At 47.0% G+C, this 25511-nt stretch overlaps 1 protein-coding gene across 7 annotated transcripts in view; it reads right to left on the bottom strand.

Annotated features, from left to right (window-relative positions):
• The window catches only part of TGFBR2 (transforming growth factor beta receptor 2), a 101225-nt gene that overhangs the window by 37996 nt on the left and 37718 nt on the right, over nucleotides 1-25511 (bottom strand). For 6 of the 7 annotated variants that reach the window (XM_081527012.1, XM_081527013.1, XM_081527015.1 and 3 more), the window contains 2 exons: nucleotides 14256-14424; nucleotides 9668-9858 (listed from right to left, as the gene is read on the bottom strand). The exons of the other annotated variant lie outside the window; for it this stretch is intronic. In XM_081527012.1, the coding sequence (XP_081383138.1) occupies nucleotides 9668-9858; nucleotides 14256-14424 (360 nt within the window). The remainder of the gene's footprint in view (nucleotides 1-9667; nucleotides 9859-14255; nucleotides 14425-25511) is intronic. 7 annotated transcript variants of the gene reach the window in all.

The following is a 25511-nucleotide window of genomic DNA, read 5'->3' as shown; positions in this document are numbered from 1 at the left end:
GTATTGTTTCTTTAAAAGTTAATATTAGCTTTTGTAAGGCATAATTATTGCTGGGAACATTGAAATTTTACATAATTAGCAACGAGCAAGAGTTATTTGAGGATCAGAAAAGGTTTTCCAAAAAACCAGTCAGCCAGATGTCCAGCTGGAGGTAAATCCAGCCTCTGGGGTTGAGAGCGGGCGGAAAGGAGGCCCGTGTCCCAGTGGCTGGCTAAGTCCAGGGTTTCTCCACGGGTGGGACACTGGGGCACCTGGAAAGGAGCAAACCGTCTCCTGGGCCCTTTCTACCGTCACCCATCTGGGTGCTGTTTGCAGAACATGGGGTAGCCGCTGTGAGAGGAGAGACTTGTAACAAGGCCAGCCCCACTGGTCCAACCGTTCCATTGGGCACTCACACCGGGCATGGGATTCGAGACAGACTGTGTCCTTAGTGGGCTCCACTCGGCTGTGATTCAGGTCAGAATGAGGTTCCAGGGTAGAAATATTCTCAGCCGGCAACCACCCATGGCCTCAAAGCATCTTTGTTTACTTTGCTGCTTATAGGGAAAAGGGAAAAAACCTACAGAAGCCAGTTGCTTTGCCTGAAGACACTTCAAATACATGCTAAGCCTCACTGGACTGAGTCACCGTGCCCTCCGGCATGCACGATCTTTATCATTTCCTTGACCAGACATGGGCTGTACTCGGGGATTCAGGGGGTGCTTCTAAGTCATTCATGACCCAAGGCTCCTTCAGCACTGAGTCATCACCTCAAATAACTGATTTCTTTTCCCAGGAACCAGACGTGGAACTTCAATCCATAATTGTCTTTCTCATCTAACAACTTTTCTCCACCACATTTCCACACTTACTTTTTTCCTTTTGCATTGAGACCAGAAAGTAAATCTGCTTTGTTTTCCTTAAAACAAAAAGGCACAGCTGGCCAGCCGGCTATTCTGAGCTGTGAGGGCGCAGCTCACCGGCAGCAGCGCTCCCAGGGCCGACGGAGCCCCAGCATTCTGCTGCTGCCTCACAGGCAGAAACTTGGCGCTTGCCCACGACAGCAGCCCCTGCGTGCTGGAGCAGAAGGGACGCAAAGTGAGACTGGAGAGGCAGGAGGCAGCGGGTCCGAGCCCTCCCTGCCTCACAAACCAAGACGCGTCCACAGAGCACGCAAGGCACGTGATCCACACCCAGAGTGGGTCTGCTGGGTGGCAGGAAGCGACAGTATTAAGGTCACACAGGTCCATGGGGACCCAGCTGGCTGAGATGATCTGCTAGCAAGTTAAACAGAGACAGGAAACCGTGTGTCTGATACTGTAAAAAAAAAGTCATCTGTCTTCCTGCCAGCTTTAGGCTTGCAAACCAGAGTCTGTTTTCATTTACAAGAAACTCAACAACAATGAGAGGGGAGCGAAGGAGACGCTGTGGCTACCAGGAGCCCCGGTCCCTTGCGCTCGGCCTCTGGGTACCTCGGGGCCTGCAGGCAGCTCGCGGGGGGCCGCGGGGGCCGCGGGGGGCCAGCGGCACTCACGTTGCTGTGTGGAGGCTGCATCACTGTTTAGCCGCATCGGGTGAACTCTGAGTCAGGGTGGTTTCTAGAGCCCTGGTTTCTAAGTTAATTAGATATAACTGACGTATTTACTGACAGTTCCATCCTGTAGAATATAAAATCTCATGCAACCTAGAGATAGATGCAGTCAGGGGAAAGGCCAAGAAAAATTAAGAATGGGAGCTGGAATCAAGACAAATGGAAAGTAAATGTAGGAAAACTGGCAAACGGATGATGTCAGTATACAAAATCCACATCAACATACTTGCCAGAAGCATGACTCAAGCTTTTCTGGTACTTAGCACTGTAGGGAAAAATACAGTAAAACATGATATCCACATCAGGGGCTGGCCCGAAGCCGTGTTTTGTAAATAAAGTTTTATTGGAACACAGCCGTGTCCAACTTGTTTACATACTGTCTGTGGCTGCAATAGAGACTCTTTGGCCTGTGAAGCCCCAAATAATCAGGAACTGGTCCTTTAGCAAAGAAGTTTGCTGACCCCTGCTCTATCTGAAGCTCTCTATGCTTCAAGCTGTCCTGAAGATCAGAAGCAAATACACCCTCATGAAGGGAATAATGTCTCCCAGGTAGAGAGCTGAGAGAAATCTCTCCCAGCTTCCTCAGCAAGGTGACAGTGCAGGGAATAGTTTCCTCGACAGCGTTCCTGGCAGATTTCCTCTGATTCCCAGGGTTGTCGCTGATGACGGACAATACCTATACACGTGTCCGCTGAAGGAATTTTCTGGAAGGAGAACGCAGCAAGACGTTGGTACAAAGCGCCTCACTCCTCTGGCTAAATCCAAAGACAAGATTCAAATGGATCAAAGGAAACAAAAGTGACCCTTTACAGCCGGAACATATTGCATACTTGCTTTCTGCCAGGCCTTATTCTACGTTCCACACGTGAATAAACACATTTATCCTCACAGAAATCCTATTCAAAGTGAGCACTGTTTTCTATCCCCATTTTTCCGAGGGGAAAACTGAAATTGTTTCATTCAAGGACAAACCACTTATAAATGGCTTAGCTGGGATCCGAACCCAAAAAATCTCACTGGGGAGACCACAATCGTCTCAAAAGATGAGCACCCCGCTGGTCATCATTTGTGAAGATCATTCCTCTCACAAGCCCATGAACGATATAGCCTCTGGTTGAGCTGCCTGTCTCGGACTGGCTGAATGGGAAGTCTGGGTGCAGTTCAGTGACCAGGTGTATGTCCACAGCCTTGCACGGGGTGAGACAGTTGTTAACAAGCAACCCTCCCACCCCCAAACATGGGAGGTTGATGGTGTTCCCTCAAAAACAGACCAAATTATCCAACTCTCCCGCAGACAAATGGTGGAGACCCACCTGTGAAATCTTGGGAAATTTACATCACTCTCTAGAAACCCATTTCTTTGTGGGTAAAATGAAAAGTTTGGACAAGCTAACTGCATGGGCTTCATTTCAGCATAAAAAAGTTATGACCCTAAAAAGGACCAAGATGACAAGTGTTGGCAAGAACATGAGGAAAAGGGAACCCCCTACACTGTTGATGGGAATGTAAACTGGTGCAGTCACTGTGGAGAACAGTACAAAGGTTCCTCAAAAAAACAAAAACAGAATTTCCATTCGATCCAGTAATTCCACTCCTAGGTATTTATCCAAAGAAATAAGAACAGGAACTCAATGAGATACCTATGCTCCCATATTCACTGCAGCATCGTGAATAATCAGGAAGACATGGAAGCAACCGAAGTGTCCATGAAGGGATGCATGGATAAAGATGCGGTGTGCATACACAATGGAGTAGTATTCAGCCATGAAAAAGGGGGAAATCCTGCCATTTTTAACATTACAGATAGACTTTGAGGACATTATGCCAAATGAAAGAAGCCAGACAGAGAAAGACAAATACCTCGTGGTATAATTTACATGTTGAATCTTAAAAAAAAGCAAACTCATAAAAACAGAGAGAAAGATGGTTGCAGGTTGCAGTGTTATAGTTAGTGCTTTTTAACTACATGAGACATAAATTTAGGTCCAATTGAATCCAAGAATACACACATTTAACATAAGCAAAATAAATATGAAGAAGTCAGCACACACACACAAAAAATGGTGGTTGCCATGGGCTGGAGGACGGGGGAACAGGGAGAGGTTGTTAAAAGCGCACAAACTGTCACCTCTAAGATGAATAAGTACTGAGGATCTAGTGTCAAACACAGTGACTATAGCTGATAACATTATTATACAACCGAAATTTACTGAGAGAGGAGAAGTTAAATGATCTCACACACAAAGAAGACAAACACGTGAGGTGATGGGTATGTGAACTGTCTAGATGGGGCGGAGAGTGGAAATGCTTTCACAAAGGATCTGTATATCAAGTTGCCATGATGTATACTTTAAATATCTACAACTTTATTTCTTAAGTACACCTGAGTAAATCTGAAAAAATGCTAGAGTATGGTGTCAAAAAAAAAGTTATGACTGCAGGAAACAACACAACGCCCCTGAAAGCAGCCAGCACAGGTGGGTCACCCTACCAGGCTCTTACCCTGAGAGAGACCACTGCTACTACTGTTCCAGGAATTTTCACCTGTGCTCTGGGCATGGTGCACACCAGTTAAGGAAGGGGTTGGGCCTCTGGCCTGGGAACCAAACTTTTCGGAGTCCAGGCTTGAGGTTACTGCTAATGCCCTTTCCCACATGGCCAAGGGGCCTTGCCATTTCCAGAAGTTCAGCTCTAAGTCAGGAGGAGAATGAGATGGCCAGGGATCCAGCCACGGGGGCTGGAAGTAGGGCAGAGGCGCACCTCCTTCAACCTGCCACAAGTTACCTTCTCACCCTGCAGATGAACCTAATAGACAGTAGAGGAGCAAAAGGATGCAGGCAAACTCCTTTAATGCCTCTCTAGTCCTTGTCCAGGGTTCCTCAGGCTGCCCAACAGCTCCCTTGTAGATCTAGTTCAGAACAGCATCTTGTGAAATGCATCCTGAAGGCATTCCTACTTGTCTTCCTGCTTTAGGCAATAGTATGGTTACAATTCCACAGAAAAAGTGAAAAAGTAACGTGAACATTATCATGGAAACCAAAAAAATGTTCCTGAAAAGGCACCTCACCTTCTCTACATTGAGCTCCACGCTGGCACAAAGTCTGTGGAGCGTGCGCGCGCACACACACACACACACACACACACGACTTCACTACACACACACACACACACACACACACACACACACGACTTCACTATCACTATGGAAAAACACCCCCATTTCACTGGGGAATTCTGTCACATGAAAGGACTGAGTAAAGCTTACTTAGCTGATTTCCAAATGACCAGGTTTAAGATCAACTGTATTCTTCTTGGACTGACTGATTCGTTTGGCAATGTTACCAAAACATCCATCAACACGTGAATGGACAGAGAGGTGTACACATATACAACAGAGTATTACTCATCCATAAAAAAGAATAAATCATGCCATTGCAGCAACCTGGATGGACCCAGAGAGGGTCATACTAAGGCAAAAAGAGAAAGACAAATCCTGTATGATATCACATATGTGTGGAATCCACAATATGACACAAATGAACCTATCTATGAAACAGAAACTGAAGACAGGACACAGACTGGCGGCTGTCAAGGGGGAGGGGGTGGGAGAGGATCGACTGAGAGGTTGGGATTAACAGACGCAGCTTTTATATACAGAATGGATCAAAAGGTCCTACTGTAGAGCACAGAGAACTACATTCAATCTCCTATGATCAGTCACAAAAGAATATATAAAAAAGAATGTGTGTGTGAGTCACTTTTCTAGGTAGCAGTAATTATTAATAACACATTATAGGTCAGTTATATAAAGAAGCTGCTGCTACTGCTGCTAAGTCGCTTCAGTCACGTCCGACTTGGTGCGACCCCATAGACGGCAGCCCACCAGGCTCCCCCATCCCTGGGATTCTCCAGGCAAGAACACTGGAGTGGGTTGCCATTTCCTTCTCCAATGCATGAAAGTGAAAAGTGAAAGTGAAGTCGCTGAGTCGTGTCCGACTCTTCCCAACCCCATGGACTGCAGCCTACCAGGCTCCTCTGTCCATGGGATTTTCCAGGCAAGAGTACTGGAGTGGGGTGCCATTGCCTTCTCCGATATAAAGAAGAGATAGTGGCAATAAGACAAATCAATCCCAAAGTGTTAGAAAGAACCTGATGTTGTAAGTGAGGAAAATATCCCACCATAGTTCAGTTCAGTTCAGTGGTTCAGTCGTGTCCGACTCTTTGCGACCCCATGAATTGCAGCACGCCAGGCCTCTGTGTCCATCATCAACTCCCGGAGTCTACCCAAACCCATGTCCATCGAGTCGGTGATGCCATCCAACCATCTCATCCTCTGTCGTCCCCTTCTCCCCCCGCCCCCAATCCTACCCAGCATTAGGGTCTTTTCCAATGAGTCAACCCTTCGCATGAGGTGGCCAAAGTATTGGAGTTTCAGCTTCAACATCAGTCCTTCCAATGAACACCCAGGATTGATCTCTTTTAGGATGGATTGATTGGATCTCCTTGCAGTCCAAGGGACTCTCAAGAGTCTTCTCCAACACCACAGTTCAAAAGCATCAATTCTGCGGCGCTCAGCTTTCTTCACCGTCCAACTCTCACATCCATACATGACCACTGGAAAAACCATAGCCTTGACTGGACGGACTTTTGTTGGCAAAGTAATGTCTCTGCTTTTAAATATGCTATCTAGGTTGGCCATAACCTTCCTTCCAAGGAGTAAGCGTCTTTTAATTTCATGGCTGCAATCACCATCAGCAGTGATTTTGGAGCCCAAAAAAATAAAGTCTGACACTGTTTGCACTGTTTCCCCATCTATTTCCCATGAAGTGATGGGACCAGATGCCGAGATCTTAGTTTTCTGAACGTTGAGCTTTAAGCCAACTTTTTCACTCTCCTCTTTCACCTTCATCAAGAGGCTCTTTAGTTCTTCTTCACTTTCTGCCATAAGGGTGGTGTCATCCGCATATCTGAGGTTATTGATATTTCTCCCGGCAATCTTGATTCCAGCTTCTGTTTCTTCCAGCCCAGCGTTTCTCATGATGTACTCTGCATAGAAGTTATATAAGCACGGTGACAATATACAGCCTTGACGGACTCCTTTTCCTATTTGGAACCAGTCTGTTGTTCCATGTCCAGGTCTAACTGTTGCTTCCTGACCTGCATACAGGTTTCTCAAGAGACAGGTCAGATGGTCTGGTATTCCCATCTCTTTCAGAATTTTCCACAGTTTATTGTGATCCACACAGTCAAAGGCTTTGGCATAGTCAATAAAGCAGAAATAGATGTTTTTCTGGAACTCTCTTGCTTTTTCGATGATCCAGCGGATACTGGCAGTTTGATCTCTGGTTCCTCTGCCTTTTCTAAAACCAGCTTGAACATCTGGAAGTTCACAGTTCACGTATTGCTGAAGCCTGGCTTGGAGAATTTTGAGCATTACTTTACTAGCATGTGAGATGAGTGCAATTGTGTGGTAGTTTGAGCATTCTTTGGCATTGACTTTCTTTGGGATTGGAACGAAAACTGACCTCTTCCAGTCCTGTGGTCACTGCTGAGTTTTCCAAATTTGCTGGCATATCGAGTGCAGCACTTTCACAGCATCACCTTTGAGGATTTGAAATAGCTCAACTGGAGAGATTTATTTTTAAGCATACTCCCTGGAGCATTTTAGAAGACTCTGAAATCACTCAGATATCTGAGTCATCAGCTGTGCTGGATTTCTTGAATTCTACAATGAGAAACTGCCTTTATGCTGATTATCTCACCTCACAAGGAAACAAACAGTCTGATAACGAATAAGAGGGAAAACATGAACAAGTGCCCATGATTACCACGTGAGCTGAAATACACTGAAAACTGAAGGCATAAACACCTTAAGAGCTTACAGTGTACACACACACATATAAAATATGTCCAATTTTCAAGCCATTTGTCAACTTTTGTCCCCTTTGAATGAAATAAATTCTTCCGTTGTGGATAAGCCAGTATGCAAAAGGAAAGAAAAGTTTCACAGATGATAGTAAATATGAATGGATATTCCACTATTAGGGATTAATTCCTTTGGCTTAGCCTGGGCCTTCTTTTTAAAGGTGAAGTACTTGGGGAAGGTTAGCATGGTAAACCAGGACACCAGGGTTTCCATGTTTTAGTGTGATTAAATCTAGTTACAGCATCTCTCCTAACTTAAATTACATAAGGAAAAAAAGAAATGGCATGCTTGTAGGATGAAAAAGGAGGAGAGAGGAGGGATTTTGGAAAGTGTTATGCTGACAAGGCACACATACCTGCGTTTGTACACTGAGAATCTCACGTAGATGGGAAGCTGAGCAGAAGGGAGGGAAACAGGCTAAAGGACACAGAGAAAGGGGTGGGTCCGCAGTGCCCACAGGCGCCAGCCAGCAGGAGGCTCGTCGTTGCCCATAGCTGGTACACACGGTACGTCAACCCAGCACCTGGGTTCCAAAAGGATTGTTTAATGAACTGGACCTATTGAGGGCTAAAATAATTCTTCCTTATTCTGATTTACATTCCTAAAACCAAAAGAATATTATTTTCACTAATGCCTAGAAAAATTAAAAGACATGATCTCCAGTGTTGGAGAAAGTAGGTGGAAATTCATATGCTTATGTATCTTTGGGGGCATGAGAACAATTAAATAGCGGTTATCCAAATTTAAAATGTGCGTATCTCTGATCCAGAAATTTCATTTCTAGAAGTCTTATCTTGCAGAAATATTAGCACAAATGTGTAAGATGTTATTACTAAGATAGTCAGTGTAGCACTAAATGGAAAACTGGAGATATCTAAAACAATCTATCAGCAAGGGAATGGTTAAGTCACTTGCAGAAGATATGTTTATACAATTCCAGACAACAATTAACAGGTTACCATAGATCTATATATATTCTCTTGTTTAGAAAAGGAATAAAAGTGGCTGAATGAAAAAGAAATTGTTGCCCGGTAATATTTATGGTATGATTAACTATTTGCACTGAAAGATGGATGAGTGGGTGCAATGAATGGATGGACAGATAGATGGATAGACAGACAGATGGGTGGGTGAACGCATGGACACAATAACGGATGGATGGACAGGTGGAAGGATGAATAGATGGATGGATGGATGAATAGACAGATGGACAAGTGGATGGATGGATGGATGGACAGATGGGTGAGTGGATAGACAAATGGATGGGCAGATGGAGGGTAAGTGGGAAGGAGAGAGGGAGAGAGTAGGGAAAGGGGGAGGGAAGGAAGGCTAATATGGATGAAAGGCAGAGACAGGGGTGCATCCAACAGGCTATCAGTGCAGCTTATCTGCTGGGCTGGGAGTAAGGGAACGAGATGAAGGCACTTCCATTGTAAAGTTGTCATATACTGTTGGATTGTCTGTATATTTGATAAGGGACATGAACTACCTTTGTCCTTAAACTCACTGACCATTTTTCTACCCTGAAGGAAATGTGGGTGCCCTCCTTTCACACTGAGCCAGATGCTGCACTTCCCCGACGGGCACTGGCATCTCAACTTGCTCCTTGTCCTGAAGGTGAGCCTCAGCTCCTCATTGCCTCTGCGCCGCAGCTGCCCTCAAACGCAACAAAGGCTAAGTAAGTACCCTTTAGACAAACCTGAGGAATGAGCATGTGCACACAGCCACTTGAGCTGACTCAAAGCAGGGCTCTCCCTGAATCACACAGCTTCCACCCCCCGCTGGACCAGTCGTTCTCCAACTTGAGCAGCATCAGACTCACCCAGAAGGCTTGTTTAAACACAGACTGCTGGACATGACCCAGAGTTTCCGGTTCCATGGTCAGGCTGGGGCCCTGGAATCTGCAGTTCTATCAAGTTCTCAGGTGACGCCACTACTGCTTCTCTAGGCCCTGCACCTGGAGAACCACGGCTCTGGGTGACACAAACTATTTCTCAATGAAGAATCATAATGTGGGTCCCAGGAGCCAGACTGCATACAGACCGGAGCCGACCCTGTCACCCCTTAAGCCCCGCTCTCCGGCAAGTAAGGGGGCCTGTGAGCCCACTCTCCAGCACCAGCCACGGAAGGGTGTACCTGCGCCCGCAGACTGTTTGGGGAGGAACACTCACCTTCGGAGAAGATGATGTGGTCATTGCACTCTTCGGAGCTGCAGGAGCACATGAAGAAAGTCTCTCCGGACCCCTTTCTTTCCTTCATAATACACTTTGGAGAAGCAGCATCGTCCAGGACAAATCCATGGTAGGCAATCTTGGGGTCGTGGCAGACCGTCTCCAGAGTGATGTTCTCATCATTCTTCCTCCTGGGTGCAGAGAAGGAGAGTGAGTGTGGCCCCCATGGAGGCAGCCTGGGCAGCATCAACCTCAGGACGTCGTCTCTAAGTGGCGCTGCCTCCCATCACTCACAGCTTGCCTGGCATCTCCCGCGCCTTCCCACCCACTCCACTTTTTCCTTTGCTTATCTTAGAGCCCACTTAGGATCATAACGTGAGGGTTTTCTCAGGGAGTAGCTTGTTGGGAAGCCTTAATTCAATCATTCAATCATGAGAGGGAGGGTGTGGGGAAAAGGAGATGGCTATGTCCTCGGGGTGACTCTCAACCTTCCCTCCTGACCGCACTGTGAGGCTCCCATCACATCCCTAGTTTGTTGGACAGAATCTAGCTAAGTTATTCTCAGGGAGTGCGTCTGGCAAAGAGGCTGCGGTTCTGCTCTTTTTGTTTGCTGGGCCTGCGGCTCCATGAGTGAGGGCGCCATCCCAGCCAGCAGCTGGCGGGGCTGGAGACAGAAGAAACTTCTAGATGAAGAACTGCGGTGTCCTGCATGACAGGAACAAGAGGGAAGACACAGAGATCCGTGGGGAAGAGCTGCAAAGTGTCCTTCCTGCCGATCCCATAGACTGAGGACTCCACGGTTAGCGTCCCTCCACACCGTGTACTTGGAGCCCCGCTCAGCAGAGAGCTGGGAGACTCCCCCGCGAAATTCTGCCCTTTGCAGCAACATGGATGAATTTGGGGGAAATTATGCTAAATGAAATAAGACACAGAAAGACAAGTCCTGTATGACATCGCTTATATGTGGAATCTAAGAAACACAACAAAACGGTGACTGTAACAAAACAGAAGCAGATTCACAAATACCGAGAACAGATCAGTGGGGAGGCGGCCGGGGGTGGGAGGCACAGACCACTGGGTGTGAGATACATTCAAGGATGGGAGTGTAGGAGTAGTTTCTAATACTTGTAAATGGAGTGCAACCTTTAAAAATCGCATAAAAATTAAAAAATAATTTTGAAAAACACTAAAAAAATCCTATCCTTAACCCCCAAGTTATTGGGAGGTCTTGACACCAACAGTGGCCATGGAACAAGAGGACCTCCTTACCCCATAGGGTGTGGGCTTCGTGGAGAGAGCTGAAGGGCTCTCGAGTGGAACAGAGGTGCGTGCGCACGTAGGTCTGCGCTCGTCTGTGTTGTGAGGGGTCTGTGTGTGGTTCTGGTAACAAAATGAAGGCGCGCTGAGTCCTGCAGGCTCCCAGGGAAGAGCATGGGATCGCTCCCCTGTGAAGCTTCCAGAGCCCCCGGGCAGTTCTTCCCGAGCCCCGCCTTCCACCCCGCTAACCACAGACCCAGGACCGCAGGGAGGGGGCTCAGCCTTAGGGCCTGAGGCGAAACAGAAGCACAGCCAGGGATGTAGAAAAGACATGTATGTTACCAGGGTAGGAGAGGCGGGGATTGACACACACACACTATATATGTGATTGACAGTAATAAGGGCCTGATGAATAGCAGAGGACTCCACTCAATACTCTCTAATGACCTATATGGAGAAAGAATCTAAAGAAGAGTGGAGATATGTGTATATATATATATATGGATATACACAAACAAATATGGGCTTCTCTGTTAGCTCAGATGGTCAAGACACTGCCTGCAGTGTGGGAGACCCAGGTTCGATCCCTGGGTCGGCAAGATCCCCTGGTGAAGGAAATGGCTGCCCACGCCACTTTTCCTGCCTACAAAACCCCATGGATGGAGGAAACTGGCAGGCTACAGTCCACGGGGTCGCAAAGAGTCAGACACGACTAAGAGACTTCACTTCCTTCACTACACGTATATTCGTGTCAAAAAAAAAAAAGAATACTTGAGGCTCTGTAAAGTCCTTAATGGCTTCCTCCACTCAGTGCTGTAATAGTGCCCCTGGACAGACAGGGCCCACTGTGCAAAACATTTTGGATTCACTGAACCACAGAAAGGAGAAATATAGGGAAATAAACACAGACTTCTTTGTCCTGCAACTGAAGAGGTTGTCAATATCCACGACAAAAGAACCACAGTAATCAAATTAATATTGGTTCCAATCTATCCTTGAAAAGGACTCAAGCATTTCACATGGTGACAGTGTACAGCTGGCATTAATTCAACAAACGAACGGATGAAAAGACCAAAACGGATCATGGAGAGCATCTTCTCTTCCCCTGCTTGGCTGTTTCTAACACAGACTCGTGTCAGTGCGAGGGCCCCGGAACACAGACTCCGAGGCCGTGAGAGCTCTGTGCGGGTGCTTTGGGGAAATGTCCCTTCAGGGAGCAAAGCTGCATAGAGTGGGCAAGGGGTTTGCGATGAGGCCTCAGCTGACCTCTGAGCAGCTGGGGGTTGGAAGGGCCCATGAGAGCCGTCCCAAGTTGAGGCTCTGTGGTCAAGCGTCCGGGCCCCTGCCCCAGCCGGTCCTAGGCGGCTGGTTCCTGCATGCAGAGCGACTCCAGCTCACTAAGTGCAGGGGAGGGGCCCTCCCCGGAAGGAGCGGGGTGGGTGCCTCAGTGCTGCGGGGCTGGGGGCCCAGGACCCACATCGGCACCTCCTCTCTTCACCTCTGCATGTGCCTTTACGCAGACAGAGAGAAACAACCTTCACTGTGTTTACATCTGAAACTCGGAGGGGACAGAGCGGGCCCCCACATGCTCCTACCTTCTGAGATAGCAAAGCAGCAATGCCAGGAGCGCGTGGTTCACCTTTTACCCCCTGCACTTGGACAAGGGGTAGGGCAACCACCCTTGATGAAAAGTCTGCTTTGGGTGCAGAAGTTCAGTTCTCATCTCCAGTGGCTACGTAAGCAAAGGTGAGCAGAAAACAGACATGCAGGAGGAGCCTGGGGTCACCGGGTCTCGGGTCTGGAGCTTCCTGCCCTGAACCTGACCGGTGGTCACTCTCCCCCTCTTGACCTTGGTCTGATGCTTACAGAGAAGGGCGCCTGCTCCCCTGGCAGGAAACCACGACGGAGAGAACACCTCAACTGATCTTGAGCACGAGTCTGTCTGTCCATCCCCTTCGAAAAGCTGTGTGTCTCTCCAACCTTGCAGGCTTCTGCACAACCATTTACTGCATTTCCCACTCGACAGCCCTTCCGTTCTCTCCATAGAGCCCACGTCCTCTTTACTGGACTAACCTGGCTCCCTGCCCCCGCCAGCCCTCGGTCCTCTGAACCTCCCATCACACGTGTCTCTCTCCTCAAATGCCACCTCTGTCAAAACCCTTTTGCAAAAGCAGGGGTCAGAGCTGGACACAATGCAGCTGGCAGGTAACGGCGAGCCACTGTGACAGGTCTTGGCTGTGAACATTCCTTTAGCTCTTAAGAACCTGATTCATGCCCTGGTGTGTCGGGAAATGTGCCAGGCTCTCAGATCTATCGTCCAGGCTGAGGGCACATGGTCTGGAGAAAGTCTCCAGAGACTCCTGCCCAAAGGAGCAGGCAAAGATAACTGGGTGGATATTCTCATTTGCAAACAGCCAGGAGACACAGAGCTTACTTTAAAAAAAATAGCTGATACGTTGAAACCATCCAAATTAAGTCTTCAAAATGTTACAGTTCATCAACAAATGTATACTTTTTTTTTTTTTTATAAAATGAGGACTTTCTTAATTATCACTGTTTTTTAAATCTCTGGCTCATACCCCCAATTCGTAATACATGTTAATAACTACGTACGTTGACACCATCCAAATAAGTCTTCAAAATGTTACAGTTCATCAACAAATGTATACTTTTTTTTTTTATAAAATGAGGACTGTCTTAATTATCACTGTTTTTTAAATCTCTGGCTCATACCCCCAATTCGTAATACATGTTAATAACTACATACTAATCAAATGATTCCCACTGTGTGTGTGTTTGTGTGTGTATGTAGCAAAAATGAGAGGCTGGGGGAGGGAAGAAGAAAGAGAAAGAAAGGGAAAGGGAGGGAGGAGAGAATCTGCTCCCAGAGAAAGATGCGGAGTCTGGCCAGCAGTGGCGTGATGCGGTGGCCAGGGCTTCTGACTAAGGGACGGGTCACCTCCTGATGCCCTGAGCCGCTTCCCCCATTTTTCACAAGCGCGTCCCTCTTGCAGCAGCCCACCATCCGTCTCCATGAAACAGGACTGAGTCTGCCTCAGAACAGAGCTCTGCGCATCCCTACAGGGTCCCCAGGGATGTCAGTTAAGGGGCTGGCAAGCGGCAAGTCCCTCTCCTTGACTCAAGGAAGGGGTGTGTGTGTATTTGAAAGTGTACAGAGTATCTCGAGAAATTACACTGCATAACTGAGAGAGATGGTCTGAAGGGGCGGAAACAGGACAGATGCTGAAGAGACGAGACACGTGAGTCTCCATCCCACGAATGTGCACTGCTTATGAGAGGAAGAGGGAAGAGCATTAAGGGGCAACCTCACCAGACAGCCACGCAGACCTCCTCCGGCTTCTCGCAGATGGCCGTGATGCTGCAGTTGCTCCAGCAGGACTTCTGGTTGTCACAGGTGGACGATCTCACATCGCAGAACTTACACAGCTGTGACAACTTGACGGCACCGTTGTCGTCAGTGACCATCATGTCACTGTTAACTGCAAAGAGAAGAGACACATCACATGGTGAGCCAACATAATCAGCCACCAACGGAGTCCTGATATGATGCAATTTCAGATGAACCTGGGTCGTTAAGAATGAACATGGAGAAAGGCTTCGTACACCTCCACACCAGATGAGAAGGCTGTAATGAAAGCCAGTGAGGGGTGGGCATGGCAGGGGTGGGGGAAGCCTGGTAACTTCTTGCCTTTGTCAGTGACCATCATAAGGTACTCCTTCCACCAAAACCTCCACGCTCAATCCAGAGACAGACATCAAGTTGGCCTACCAAGTGGTACTGGGTGCTGGTGAACATACTCTTGAAGGAAATTTTAGTTTAGTTGCTGGATGGACATGAAAACAGATCAGGGCAAGGCAATTCAAAATAGAGGCAGGCACAGAGGACGTGGGAGCCCAACGAGAGCCATCTCCCAGTGGGCAGATTGGGGCCACGAGAAGCACAGCTGTCACATCTGGAAAGGGGGTCAGCCAGCTCAGAGCAGACCCTGGGGCAGACTTGGCCGTTGCTTTCCTGACCTACACTCAATAGAGCTATCAGGGCCTTCTTTGCAAAAGCCTGGCTCTGACTTCTTCCTAGTGCTTTGAGCCAACTCAGCTGATAAAAGTGTGTCTCCTAGACAAACACACACACATACATACACACACAACACACACGTGAGTGCCAGCAAGCTCCACCTCCAGGGTCTGCTGCCTGCGCCCTCTCTGCTCTCAGCCCTCCCAGCACCACGGCTGCCCTTCCTCTTCACTCACTCCGGGTGTCTCCCGGGAGAAGCCAGGCTCCCACCTGCCTCAGGTCTCTCCCTTACTGTGGCCTCTGCCTGCCTTGCTGTCACCTTCCTGTCTCTGTTAGATGTCACCTCTTGGTCCTAAACAGCCCACAAAGGAACCAACACAGGGCTCTGTCGGATCTTCTGTGCATTCTCCCCGACCCAGTGGCTTCCAATCCACACCAAAACGCAAGCTCCACCAGGCCTTCTCTGCCATGTTTGCACGCTGCTTCTCCAGGGCCAAGAAGAGGGGCTGTCACACAGATGATATCCAAAGTGTACTGGATCGATGGTGACTAGCTAATCCACGAAGGAGCAAACACAGAGGTTCACAGCTGGCTCTGGTACCAGGCAGTGAGGGACAGAGTGCCCACTCCTCACCCCGGGCAGAGCATGCTAACAAACGCGAGACTCATTCATGTTCACCAGTGACAGGGGGAAGACAAGCTGTCCTTGCAACACACATCCCGCCGAGAGGCACTGATGAGGCAGAACACCCTCGCCTCTCTTCTTCCTCTCTGAGACCCTCTTCCATTGGCAGCGCTGCTAACTGAAGGTGTGAGCTGGGAGATGGAACCTGGGCTATCCTCAAAAAACGTGAACTCAAAGGCCCTTCCTGCTAGACGAGAAAAGACAGGGCACCCGGGCAGCAGGGCACGAGACCAGCCCAGCCCTCAGGAGGTGTGACGGAGCTTCTCTCAGGCCTGAGCAAGTCCTCCTGGTCCTCTCCTGTGCTAAGGATGCTCCGGCCTGAGGCCAGATGCACAGCTTCAGTGCCCTCCCCCAGCCGCTCCCTGCTCATGAATTCTAGCCGCTGCCATCGACATTTTGCCACGCAGCCTTTTGTCGCTTGGGCAAAGCACCTGTTTCCTGGGTCTCTAAAAATAAAAACTTACATAAATTTAAGATTTGCTTTCTTGTGGTACAATAAATATAGAAGCAAAAAAAAACCAAAAAAAAAACCCATTCATCCCTCTCAGGCCTCAAGTCCATTTCAGGAAGTGTATTTTGAGGTAACAAACTATTTTGAAATTCTCAATGTCTCCCGGTCCAAGATCTCTTACTAAACTTAGCTAAAAATACAGGCTGCAATGTTCTCTGAATCTTGCGTTCCATTTGGGACTAAGACAACAGGGAAAAAAATAATAATATATATATTGGTTAGATTTGGATCCATTTGTGAAACAGCTAATTTAGCCCTCCAGGCTTCCGTAAAAGAAATGGGCAAGGGAAAAAAAAGCCAGGCCATGTTCTGTTTATTTGATTTTTTTTTTTTTAATAGAGTAGCTTCAGACAAACATCTATTTGCTGGTTAGAAATCTTTGTTGCTTTTAAATATAAAATCAAGCCTCCAGGACTTGGAATTCAGCCTTCCAGCATTTTAGGATTTTAGCCTCTATTAGTGGTTATCAACTTTGGGGCCGATGCTGAAATCCATCCATCATTTAGGGTGCTTAACAAATTCATGCAACACTCCACCCCGCAGACACGCTGATTTAATTATTCCGGAGGGTGGCCTGGGCACCAGGACTTTTAGAAGCTGCCCAGACAATTCTCACATGCAACCAAGGCTGAGACACTGCACTGGAATCAGTTGGAAATTGACATTAACTAGCACAAAACAAAGCAGCACAAAAATGCCCTCCCTGCCCCCAACACACATCTACATAATGTATGTGACAGTGGACGGGTGGCCTCGCAACCAGAGCTGGAGAAAAAACAAGCACCCAAAGCCACATGACCAGCACTCCGACACACTGCTGACGCAGAGTCCTTCCCTGCGCTGGCAAATCTTTTTCTAGCAAAAAGCTAAGAAATGTGACAAAAGTGACAGTCAGAAGTGACGGGAGAGCAAGACAACCCCACAGGACTGGTGGTGGGAGTTGCAGCGGCTGCCACAGATGTGTGGACAAGCAGAAGTGCTTTCGATCTGAGGCCTGCAAAACAGTCCACAGGGAAAAGACAAAAAAGTATCATCCAAAAAACAGAAAGAAAAGAAGAAGACAGAAGGGCCAGCAGGCTGCAGGGCTAGGGGGCTGGGCCACGGGGAGCTGCCTAGCCTGGCTGCCCAGTGGGGAGGCCAAACAAGAGAATTTGCGCTGGTGAATTCTGGGGAAGAGGCAAAAGGACAATTTGACCCCCGCTTGGAGGCACGGGCCTGTGGAGGGAGGCAGCTTGCATGCTCCTCACCGGTTTGTCAAGGTGTTAAGTTATCACACAGAGCCTCCTAAGTACCCGCAAGGAGGCCCCGCTTTTCCCTTTGTTACAGTAAAAGCTACCACTGCTAAGGTGAATGGACTTTCTAGCCTGGCAGCTTTCTTTCTTTTTCAGCTTGAAAGCCTTGACATAGGGCATAGTCGTTGCCATGCCCCCACCCCTACCAGCCACTCCCCGCGAGCTGACCAGGAGGCTCCTGACCCGGACCATTCCTCCAGCGATTAACTCCCAACCTCTGCTTAAAGCCAGCACTGTCCTCCGTGAACAGGAGCGCTGGTAGGGCAGAGCTAAGTGCAGGGACGCAGCTCTCTCCACACCTTTGTTGGGGGTCACCTAATTTTGATAAAAGACTTCTGCTCTCACTCTGCAGCGAGGGGGTAGAGATAAACGCATGCAAACTTTGGTTCATCGCTTCACTATTCCCTGGAGGGCCGTAGTCCCAGGTGAAGAAACCTAGGCCCACTCCAGAGTCCTCACAGGTCACTGAGAACATGCTGGAAAGTTCAAGGCTAGTTAGAATGGGAGGCAAGAGCGGTGGGGGAAGGAGCGGGGGCAGGGGGAGATGGTCATTCACTCCACATACGACTGCCTCTGTGCATTCTAGTCCACAGGAAAAGAATGGCCACCCACTCCAGTAATCTTGCCTGGAGAACCCCATGCACAGAGGAGCCTGGCGGGCCCTAGTCCATGGGGTCACAAAGAGCCGGGCACGCTGAGCCAGCATGCAGCGTTCTCCAGAATGAGAAGGTCTCTCACCTAGAAAGTCACCCAGCAAAAGGAAGTCAGCAAAGGCGGCCTCCTTCAGCATATGACAGTCACATGGACCATCACATGTCACTTCTTTTCAAACAGACTCATGAGTAATGGCGAGACCTGCAGTCTTGATTATGTCACCTTCCTCATTTTAGAGCACGTTTTCCCCAAACTTGCTGCCTAGAGACCTTGCTGCGAGGTCTTGAGAATATGAACAAAGTAAATGCTTAGCTGTGTCTATTTCTAGAACAGTGCTGTTGTCTTTGAAGGTCAAAGATGAGCAGCCTAATAAGGGTTAGACTATTCCAGAAAAATATTAAGGATTTTGCATACAAACTGTGACTGCCTATCTTTTGGAATGGTGTCTACCATTAGCTGAACTACTAGGTAAAGTCTCAAAATTCCAGAAATAATCCCAAACATTTAGGCAGAAATGCATTTGGGTAGCTTTGAATTCCTGCATCTATCTACTGTCATTTTACAGCATGTTTTGAGGGCACTTAGAAATTCATTTATTCTACAAACACCTGTGGATGCCTTGCTTTGTGCTATAAATTTCACAGCAAGGATTATTAAAACTGATACAACCAAGTGCAGGATCTCAGAATAATCCAAGGCAACTGGCGAACAGAACCACTGTGACTCAGAGCAGAGCTCCTCCAACACTAGTAGCCACACAAATCCACTGGGAACTCGCTAAGCCCACACGAGTGTGGGTACTGCATGGACTGGTTCATGCAATGGTGAGGACAGCTGGTCTGCAATTTCTAGCAGGCCGGTAGCCGGGAAACTCGGGCAGGAATCAGTGTTGCAGTTTTCAGGCAGAATTCCTTCGCCAGGAAACCTCAGTTCTTGCTTGTATATAAGGCCTCCCAACTGATTGGAGGATGCCCAAGTCACATTACTGAGGGTGAAGAACTTTTCGGAAGGTCAACTGATTGTAGATGTCAATCCTATACCTTCACAGCAAGCCCCAGACTCCTGTTTGATTAGAGAACAGAGCACTGGAGCCTCACCAAGCACCAAGGGAGGTCCCCACCCCTCCTCTCAGGCAGGACACTGACCCTGTCCTCAGCTGATGCTGATGCTGCCCGTCCACTCTTCGGGCAATCTTGTGGAGAACCCAGTTTGTGGCTGGCCATGATTCCCCTGTCTCCACTCATTCTGGATCTAGCACAATTGAATACCAATTCCTCATCATTTTTCCAGCCATGGTGTCCTGTGACAGTTCTTCCCATCTGCTCTTCTCTTGAGCCTGGCCCTATAAACGATCGCGGGCCCAGAGGCTCTGATCACCATATGGTCCCGGGATGGAAAGACTTGTTCTCAGCAAGAAGGTTTTCAACTGCAGTTGGCATTTCAGAGTCAGACACGGAGGCAACCGTCTGGCAGCCAGCCGCCATGGTCTGCGATGCAGGCAACAGACACCCAGGGCCCCTGAGACCAGTGGGGCCAGTCTGCGGGCCTGTCACATGCATTCTCTAGCCCAGAATGAAGCACTGAACAACCGCCCAGGCCCCTTCCTGATTCATAATGAAAGAGAGACATTCCCCAGTGAGTCAAAGCCTTTGGCCGATTGCTATAAATAAATAAATAAATAAACCAAAAAGACACCTCGTAATTAAGCCAAAGATAGTTGAGAAAGATTTTCCTTCTCAGAACATCTGCTGCATACTCGGAACTTCTAACACAAGGCGATACCTTCTTTATTAGTTTTAAAACTGTATTTTAACCCTCATCCCTTAAGTAATGATAAGTATATTGAAAGCAGGAGAGGAGGGGCTTTTCTCCAGTGACAGTCCCCCAAGGTCTGTGGGCACCAGGAGCAGTTCTGGAAAAACCACCACAAAGGTAACTGGGAGGCCAGAGAATGCACAGGGAAGACACAGAGACACCGGCCTGAAGGCATGTTTTTCATGCAGATATGTTTTGTAATGATAATACTCCTTAAAGACCCTCCAAGCATGATCTAAGCCCTACTCTAAAATCTATTTGAAAAGGCAAGGAGATCATTTCTAGCAGTCAAAAGCCCAGTAAGAAAAACACATATTTTTCCACATTGAAACTGCCTACTACATGGTCAACAACCGGGGATTCATCAGGTCTCTGTAATCCTCTCCACAAAGAAAGAGACTTAAAACAAACATTAGGTGGGTCCGTGCCCTCCTGGGGCTTATGTACTAGATAGAGAGGCAAGGCTATCAAATGCAACCAACTTGCTTTCCGTGGAAGCATGAGCTCAGAAAAGGACAAAAAGCTGATACAGGGATAGCCAGATTCACGGAGGAGCTTATCCTAAAGGATGGGTGGTTTCCAGCGGCATGAGAGGACAGAAAGGCACTCTGACTGGGAGCAGAGCGTAGACCACGAGAGGCTGAGCAGAACCGGGAATCCAGACAATCCCGGGGCAGGATCTCTGGAGACAGAGAATTAGTCAACAACAATTGTTGTTTTTACAGATGGAGAGAAGGAGAGCCACAGGGATGTCCGAGGTTTACAGAGGTCACAGCATGGCTTGACCAAACTAGATTTACAGAAGGCAAGGAGAGTGAGGAGGCATAAAAAACGTCTCAGCAGAAGCACAACAGGCAACAACAGAATCTGATTTTGTCTACCTAATCTATTATGAGACTATAGAATGGGACTATTCTATTCTCATTAAAAGGACTGTTGCTGAAGCTGAAGCTTTAATACTCTGGCCACCTGACATGAAGAGCCAACTCACTGGAAAACACCCTGATGCTGGGAAAGATTTAAAGCATAAGGAGAAAGGGGCGACAGAGGATGAGATGGCTAAAGAGCATCACTGACTCAATGCACGTGAGTTTGAGCAAACTCTGGGAGACAGTGAAGGGCAGGGAAGCCTGGCACACTGCAGTCCATGGGGCCGCAAAGAGTCGGACATGTCAGAGTGACTGAACAACAACAACATTCTAAAAGTGAACTGAAGAAACTCAAGCCTGGTTTAAAACCTTAAAAATCAAAAGCTGGTGAATAAACCACTGAGCCTGGACAGCTGCAGGCCCTCTGCCCCCTGGATAAAACTCCAGTCTCATTCCGCTGCTATGGAGGTACCCGTGAATGCCTGGGAAGGTGGCGGGGTATGTGCGCATGTTTATGTGTAATTCCCCACCCTCTCTGACCTGTTCAACTGAGGGAACTTAGCTCTGAAGATTTCTTTTCTTTTTTTTTAGCCTTGTTGGCTCATGAGTTTAACACTTCACTATGGATCTATGGATGGCTTTAAGCCATATAAACATAAGTCTGTATTCCCCAAGCAAGCAAATTAAGCAATTATGGGATGTTTCAGAGGGATTAATTCCATAGAGTACTTTAAATTGAAAACTTGATTGTGCCTTTGAACTAGGATTTTTAAATTTTGATTTGCAAGGAACTATTAAAGGAGTTATATACATATAAAACTAGTATGTTTAAAACAAGCTCTAGCTGAACACAGTGACAAACATAAACAGCTGAGTGGGAATCCCACCTGCCTCTCCCCTAGTTTACACTCGCAGCCCCACTCACTCCAAACAGCTCCCAAGGAGGCAGGCTCTGTTTCCTTGCTTATCCCTGAACTTCTTGGATCACTGAGGCATGAAGTCCAGTTTGAGTTCACAAGCAAGCTGCTGAATTCGCTTTTTTTTTTTTTCCCTGATATATGTCCCAGAATCAGGTCACATATCAGGTGACAAAACGCAAACATTTAAAATGACTCTTGCAGATGGAAATATCTGTCTTGTTGCCAGAGGCAGTATTTCAAAATACAGGCACTTCTGCCTGTTCAGAGAGCTGCAACACTTTTAGTTCTCCCAACTTTAACAGAGATCTCATGGATAAAACACTCTTCTGAGAAGGCTAGGCAGAGGTGAGCAGTCTGCAACAAAAACCACCGTCCAAACTTGCCCATTTTAGTTCATCACCGAGAAAGCTGATTTTTAACAGCGTGTTTATCTGTAGCGCATACATCCTAACTGTAGAATTTTTGAAACGAGCCAAAACCCAAGAGCACGCAGGCACTGAGGCTGAGGAAAAGAGGAAGCAAGCTGACAAAAATGAGTCCACATCGATGCACATGGGGTAGTTCACTGAGTGAAGAGCGGACTGTGGCGCTATTTCACAGAACATCAAAATCTTAACTATCCTGCTAGGAACGGCATTAAAGTTCGCCCTTTACAGAAAGTAACAGTAACGGAGAAAACAATTCTCCCTCAGGTGATATGAGCTGACGATGGACTGTAGCAACAAGGAAAATAACACAGAGATTATTGAAAATAAAAGATGATTAACTCTCTTAGTGACAGTCAAAACAACATGGTAAATAGTCTGACAGAGGCAAGATAATGAGCACAGGATTTATGGAGTGTTATCACATTCCAATTCAGCTAAAATCATTTATTACTTAGCAGAAAAATTAGCCAACATAAACAAACATGCATTATTTATCTGCCCTGGAAGAGCCTTCATATTAACCTTTCATGGAAAGGTTGGACAGAATAGAGCATGGTTCTTTCTGCAAGATGTTTATGATCTGACAGGAAATAAAAAACATGCACAAAATGATTTTTACCAAAAGAACTTTGAAACGGTCTATCCAAAGATATGCTTTTCCATTAAGTTATTTATGAATTAAACAATACTATAACTCAAAATGCTGAAGCAACTGAAAGCAAAATGCCAGAACTAATACAAAATCCCGGTAGGAAAGGATTTTTTAAAAGGTAGCAACTATCTGACAATCAGAAAAACAGGTATTTGGGTTAAGCTGTTTGCTTCAACTAAGCAAGGAATTTGGTCTGAGTATCAATTTCCTGTGAGATCTGGCTTTTCATTTCTAAATTTCTGTGGTGGTTTTTCCCTACCTCTCTTTCAAAATGTGCTTCAGTGTCCTGGTGCGTGCCCGGTGCTAGAAAGGTTTTTCAATTACAGTTTTATGAAGTATGTGAAAAATATCAGTCAAAGCAGATAATTCCTATATCTGTGATCTGGAAAAGGGCCGGAAATACTACTACACTCAGGAGAGATACTCCTTTAGATGTTAAGTCTGGTTCGAGAGGCTGGGTTTCTGGCAATGAAGGAGCCTGGGGCTGGCCCAGGCTGGGAGATGCCATAGCCAAGATCACGTCAGGTGGGAGGTGGGCATGGCCCCCAGATATGGCTTAAGTTCTGTTTCAAATGTGAACCAAGTCTGAAAATGAGGAGCCATCACATGAAAAGCTGGATTTCTAACTGAGTTTAAGAAAATAAAAAGATGGGGCAACAGTGGGCAACCTCACTTCACGATAACGGCTCTCTGGAGGGGAGGGTCAGCACCCTCGAGGTGGTGCAAAGCATCTGCAGCTGCGCCTCCTCCCAGCTGCTGCCCCGCGTCTCCTGCCTACCTGCCCCACCCTGCAGCCATCTAAATGTTTTACATCAGTGAGTATTTATCATGTCCATTCAATTCTCTCTTCCATTACTAGAGGTTTCACAGGAATGTAAAAATTTGTGATGAACTCCCTAATATGGATATTTTCTAATATGTATATGCTTCTCTACTCTGGATACTCATTTCAGTTCAAGGAGAAGGAACATTTTCTACTTCAGAAATCAGATCTTTGTGGACTAATACTAATAACAACAATAATTATTTCTATTATCATCATTTACTGGATGCAAGCCAAATGCACAGTCCAGTGCTAAGTGCTGTGATGATTAGTTCATTTACTCATGCCAAATGCCATGGAATTTTGTCATCATCATTGTATAGATGGGGAAAGTAAGGGTCGAAGAGGTGAATAACTTATGGAAGGTCAATGAGAGACAATCAAGGAGAGACAAAGCCACAGGTCCTATGTAAGCCCCCATCTTTCTTGCTATGAACAATAAAACAGAGATTCCTGCTACAGAGGTCTAAGAGGAGAGGTGCACACTCATCCCAGCCAAAGGCAAAGGCCCTGAATATGGCCAGCTGGAGTTGAGGGGAGCAGGTAAAGGGTGGGGGAGCAGTGAGCTTCTTAGAAGACAGCTTTGGTTCTCTGAAATTATTTCGCTTATAATAAGGGCAGGCTGGTAAAGTCCAAGACTTTTCAAGACAAAAACGTGAGTGTGAGTTCAGGTTTGGGGGTCAGCCACTTAACTTCTTAGAACCTCCATTTCTTGATCTATGAAATGCTACTTTTTAGGGTCAAGATGAAGAGAAAAGAGGCCTGACATACATGTAAAAACCATCTAGACAGAAGAAGTGTCACACGAACAAGGCAGGCAATGCGCTCTCTCCGTTACGAAAATTACAGGAAAGCATGCCAGAGACCAAGATAACTGAGTCTGGTAAATCTATTCCCAGTTATCAACTGAATGCAGCAGTCTGATGACTTCCAAGAAATCTTTCAGGACATCTGAGTGAATAGACAAAACGAAATAGAATACCTTTTGTTACTGTGATGCTCCAAAGCTTTCAGAGATAGAATGGAAACAATCATTGTTACCAAGAAAAGGTTCCCAAGAGTGCTTAGGGTCTTTTAACAATCCTTCTAGAAACAAATAATGTGGTTTTAAAATATTGTTCATAACCAACTTAGATCTGGCAAATAGGTAGTAAGCTGAAGGTCAAGTTTTCCAATCCTCTGCTGACCTTTGCAAAACATTCAACAAGCCAGAGCTGGTCTGCTTGGCTTTGAGACACCTAGTGTGTTATCTGGCAATGTGGTGATAAAACTAGTGAATTTCAACACTCAGAGATGGGGAGGCAAGGAGGCACTCTAAGATTCTGGAATTCTAACACGCTGAAAAACGGTTACGTCTGGCTCTCCTTCTCAAGGAAACAGAACCAGGACACTGGAGAACACAGACAACAACTTGACTAGATTTTTAAGTGTCCAGCCAAGAGGGGCTCCATGCCATTCAGACATATGGGAAGCACTATGCCTTCACCTCTTTCCTTGAGGCCATTTCATCATGTAAAAATTCAGGAGGGGCTACTGCTCCCCGAATCACACTGGAGAACCAGCCAGGCAGGGAGTGGAGAAGGCTCTAGATGAACATGGCCTGGCTCCAGGCTCCCAACCAGTTTACACAGTTCATCCTCTGACCAGTCAAATACTGTGCTGAACACAATGATGTCTTAAGTCCTCATTTTGGAAAATATTCACAGTTCCACCCCCAAAGTCATGAAAGCTGAATAATTCAAACATGTCCCAGCACTGCCTGGCAGCCCTACTTAAATGGCATGAGATGTCGTGTTTCCATTTACATGAGAGAAATGGCTTCAGGAGTATCGCTTTGTTGTGTCTTCCCTGCAGATGGAGAGACCCACTGTGGGCCACCGCTCAGCACACTGCTGGAGGACC

Source organism: Giraffa tippelskirchi, chromosome 9 (genome assembly GCF_054371585.1).
Source record: "Giraffa tippelskirchi isolate mGirTip1 chromosome 9, T2T-mGirTip1v1.2.pri, whole genome shotgun sequence".
NCBI classification, from domain to species: Eukaryota; Metazoa; Chordata; class Mammalia; order Artiodactyla; family Giraffidae; genus Giraffa; species Giraffa tippelskirchi.
This window is presented reverse-complemented; position numbering and strand designations above follow the sequence as displayed.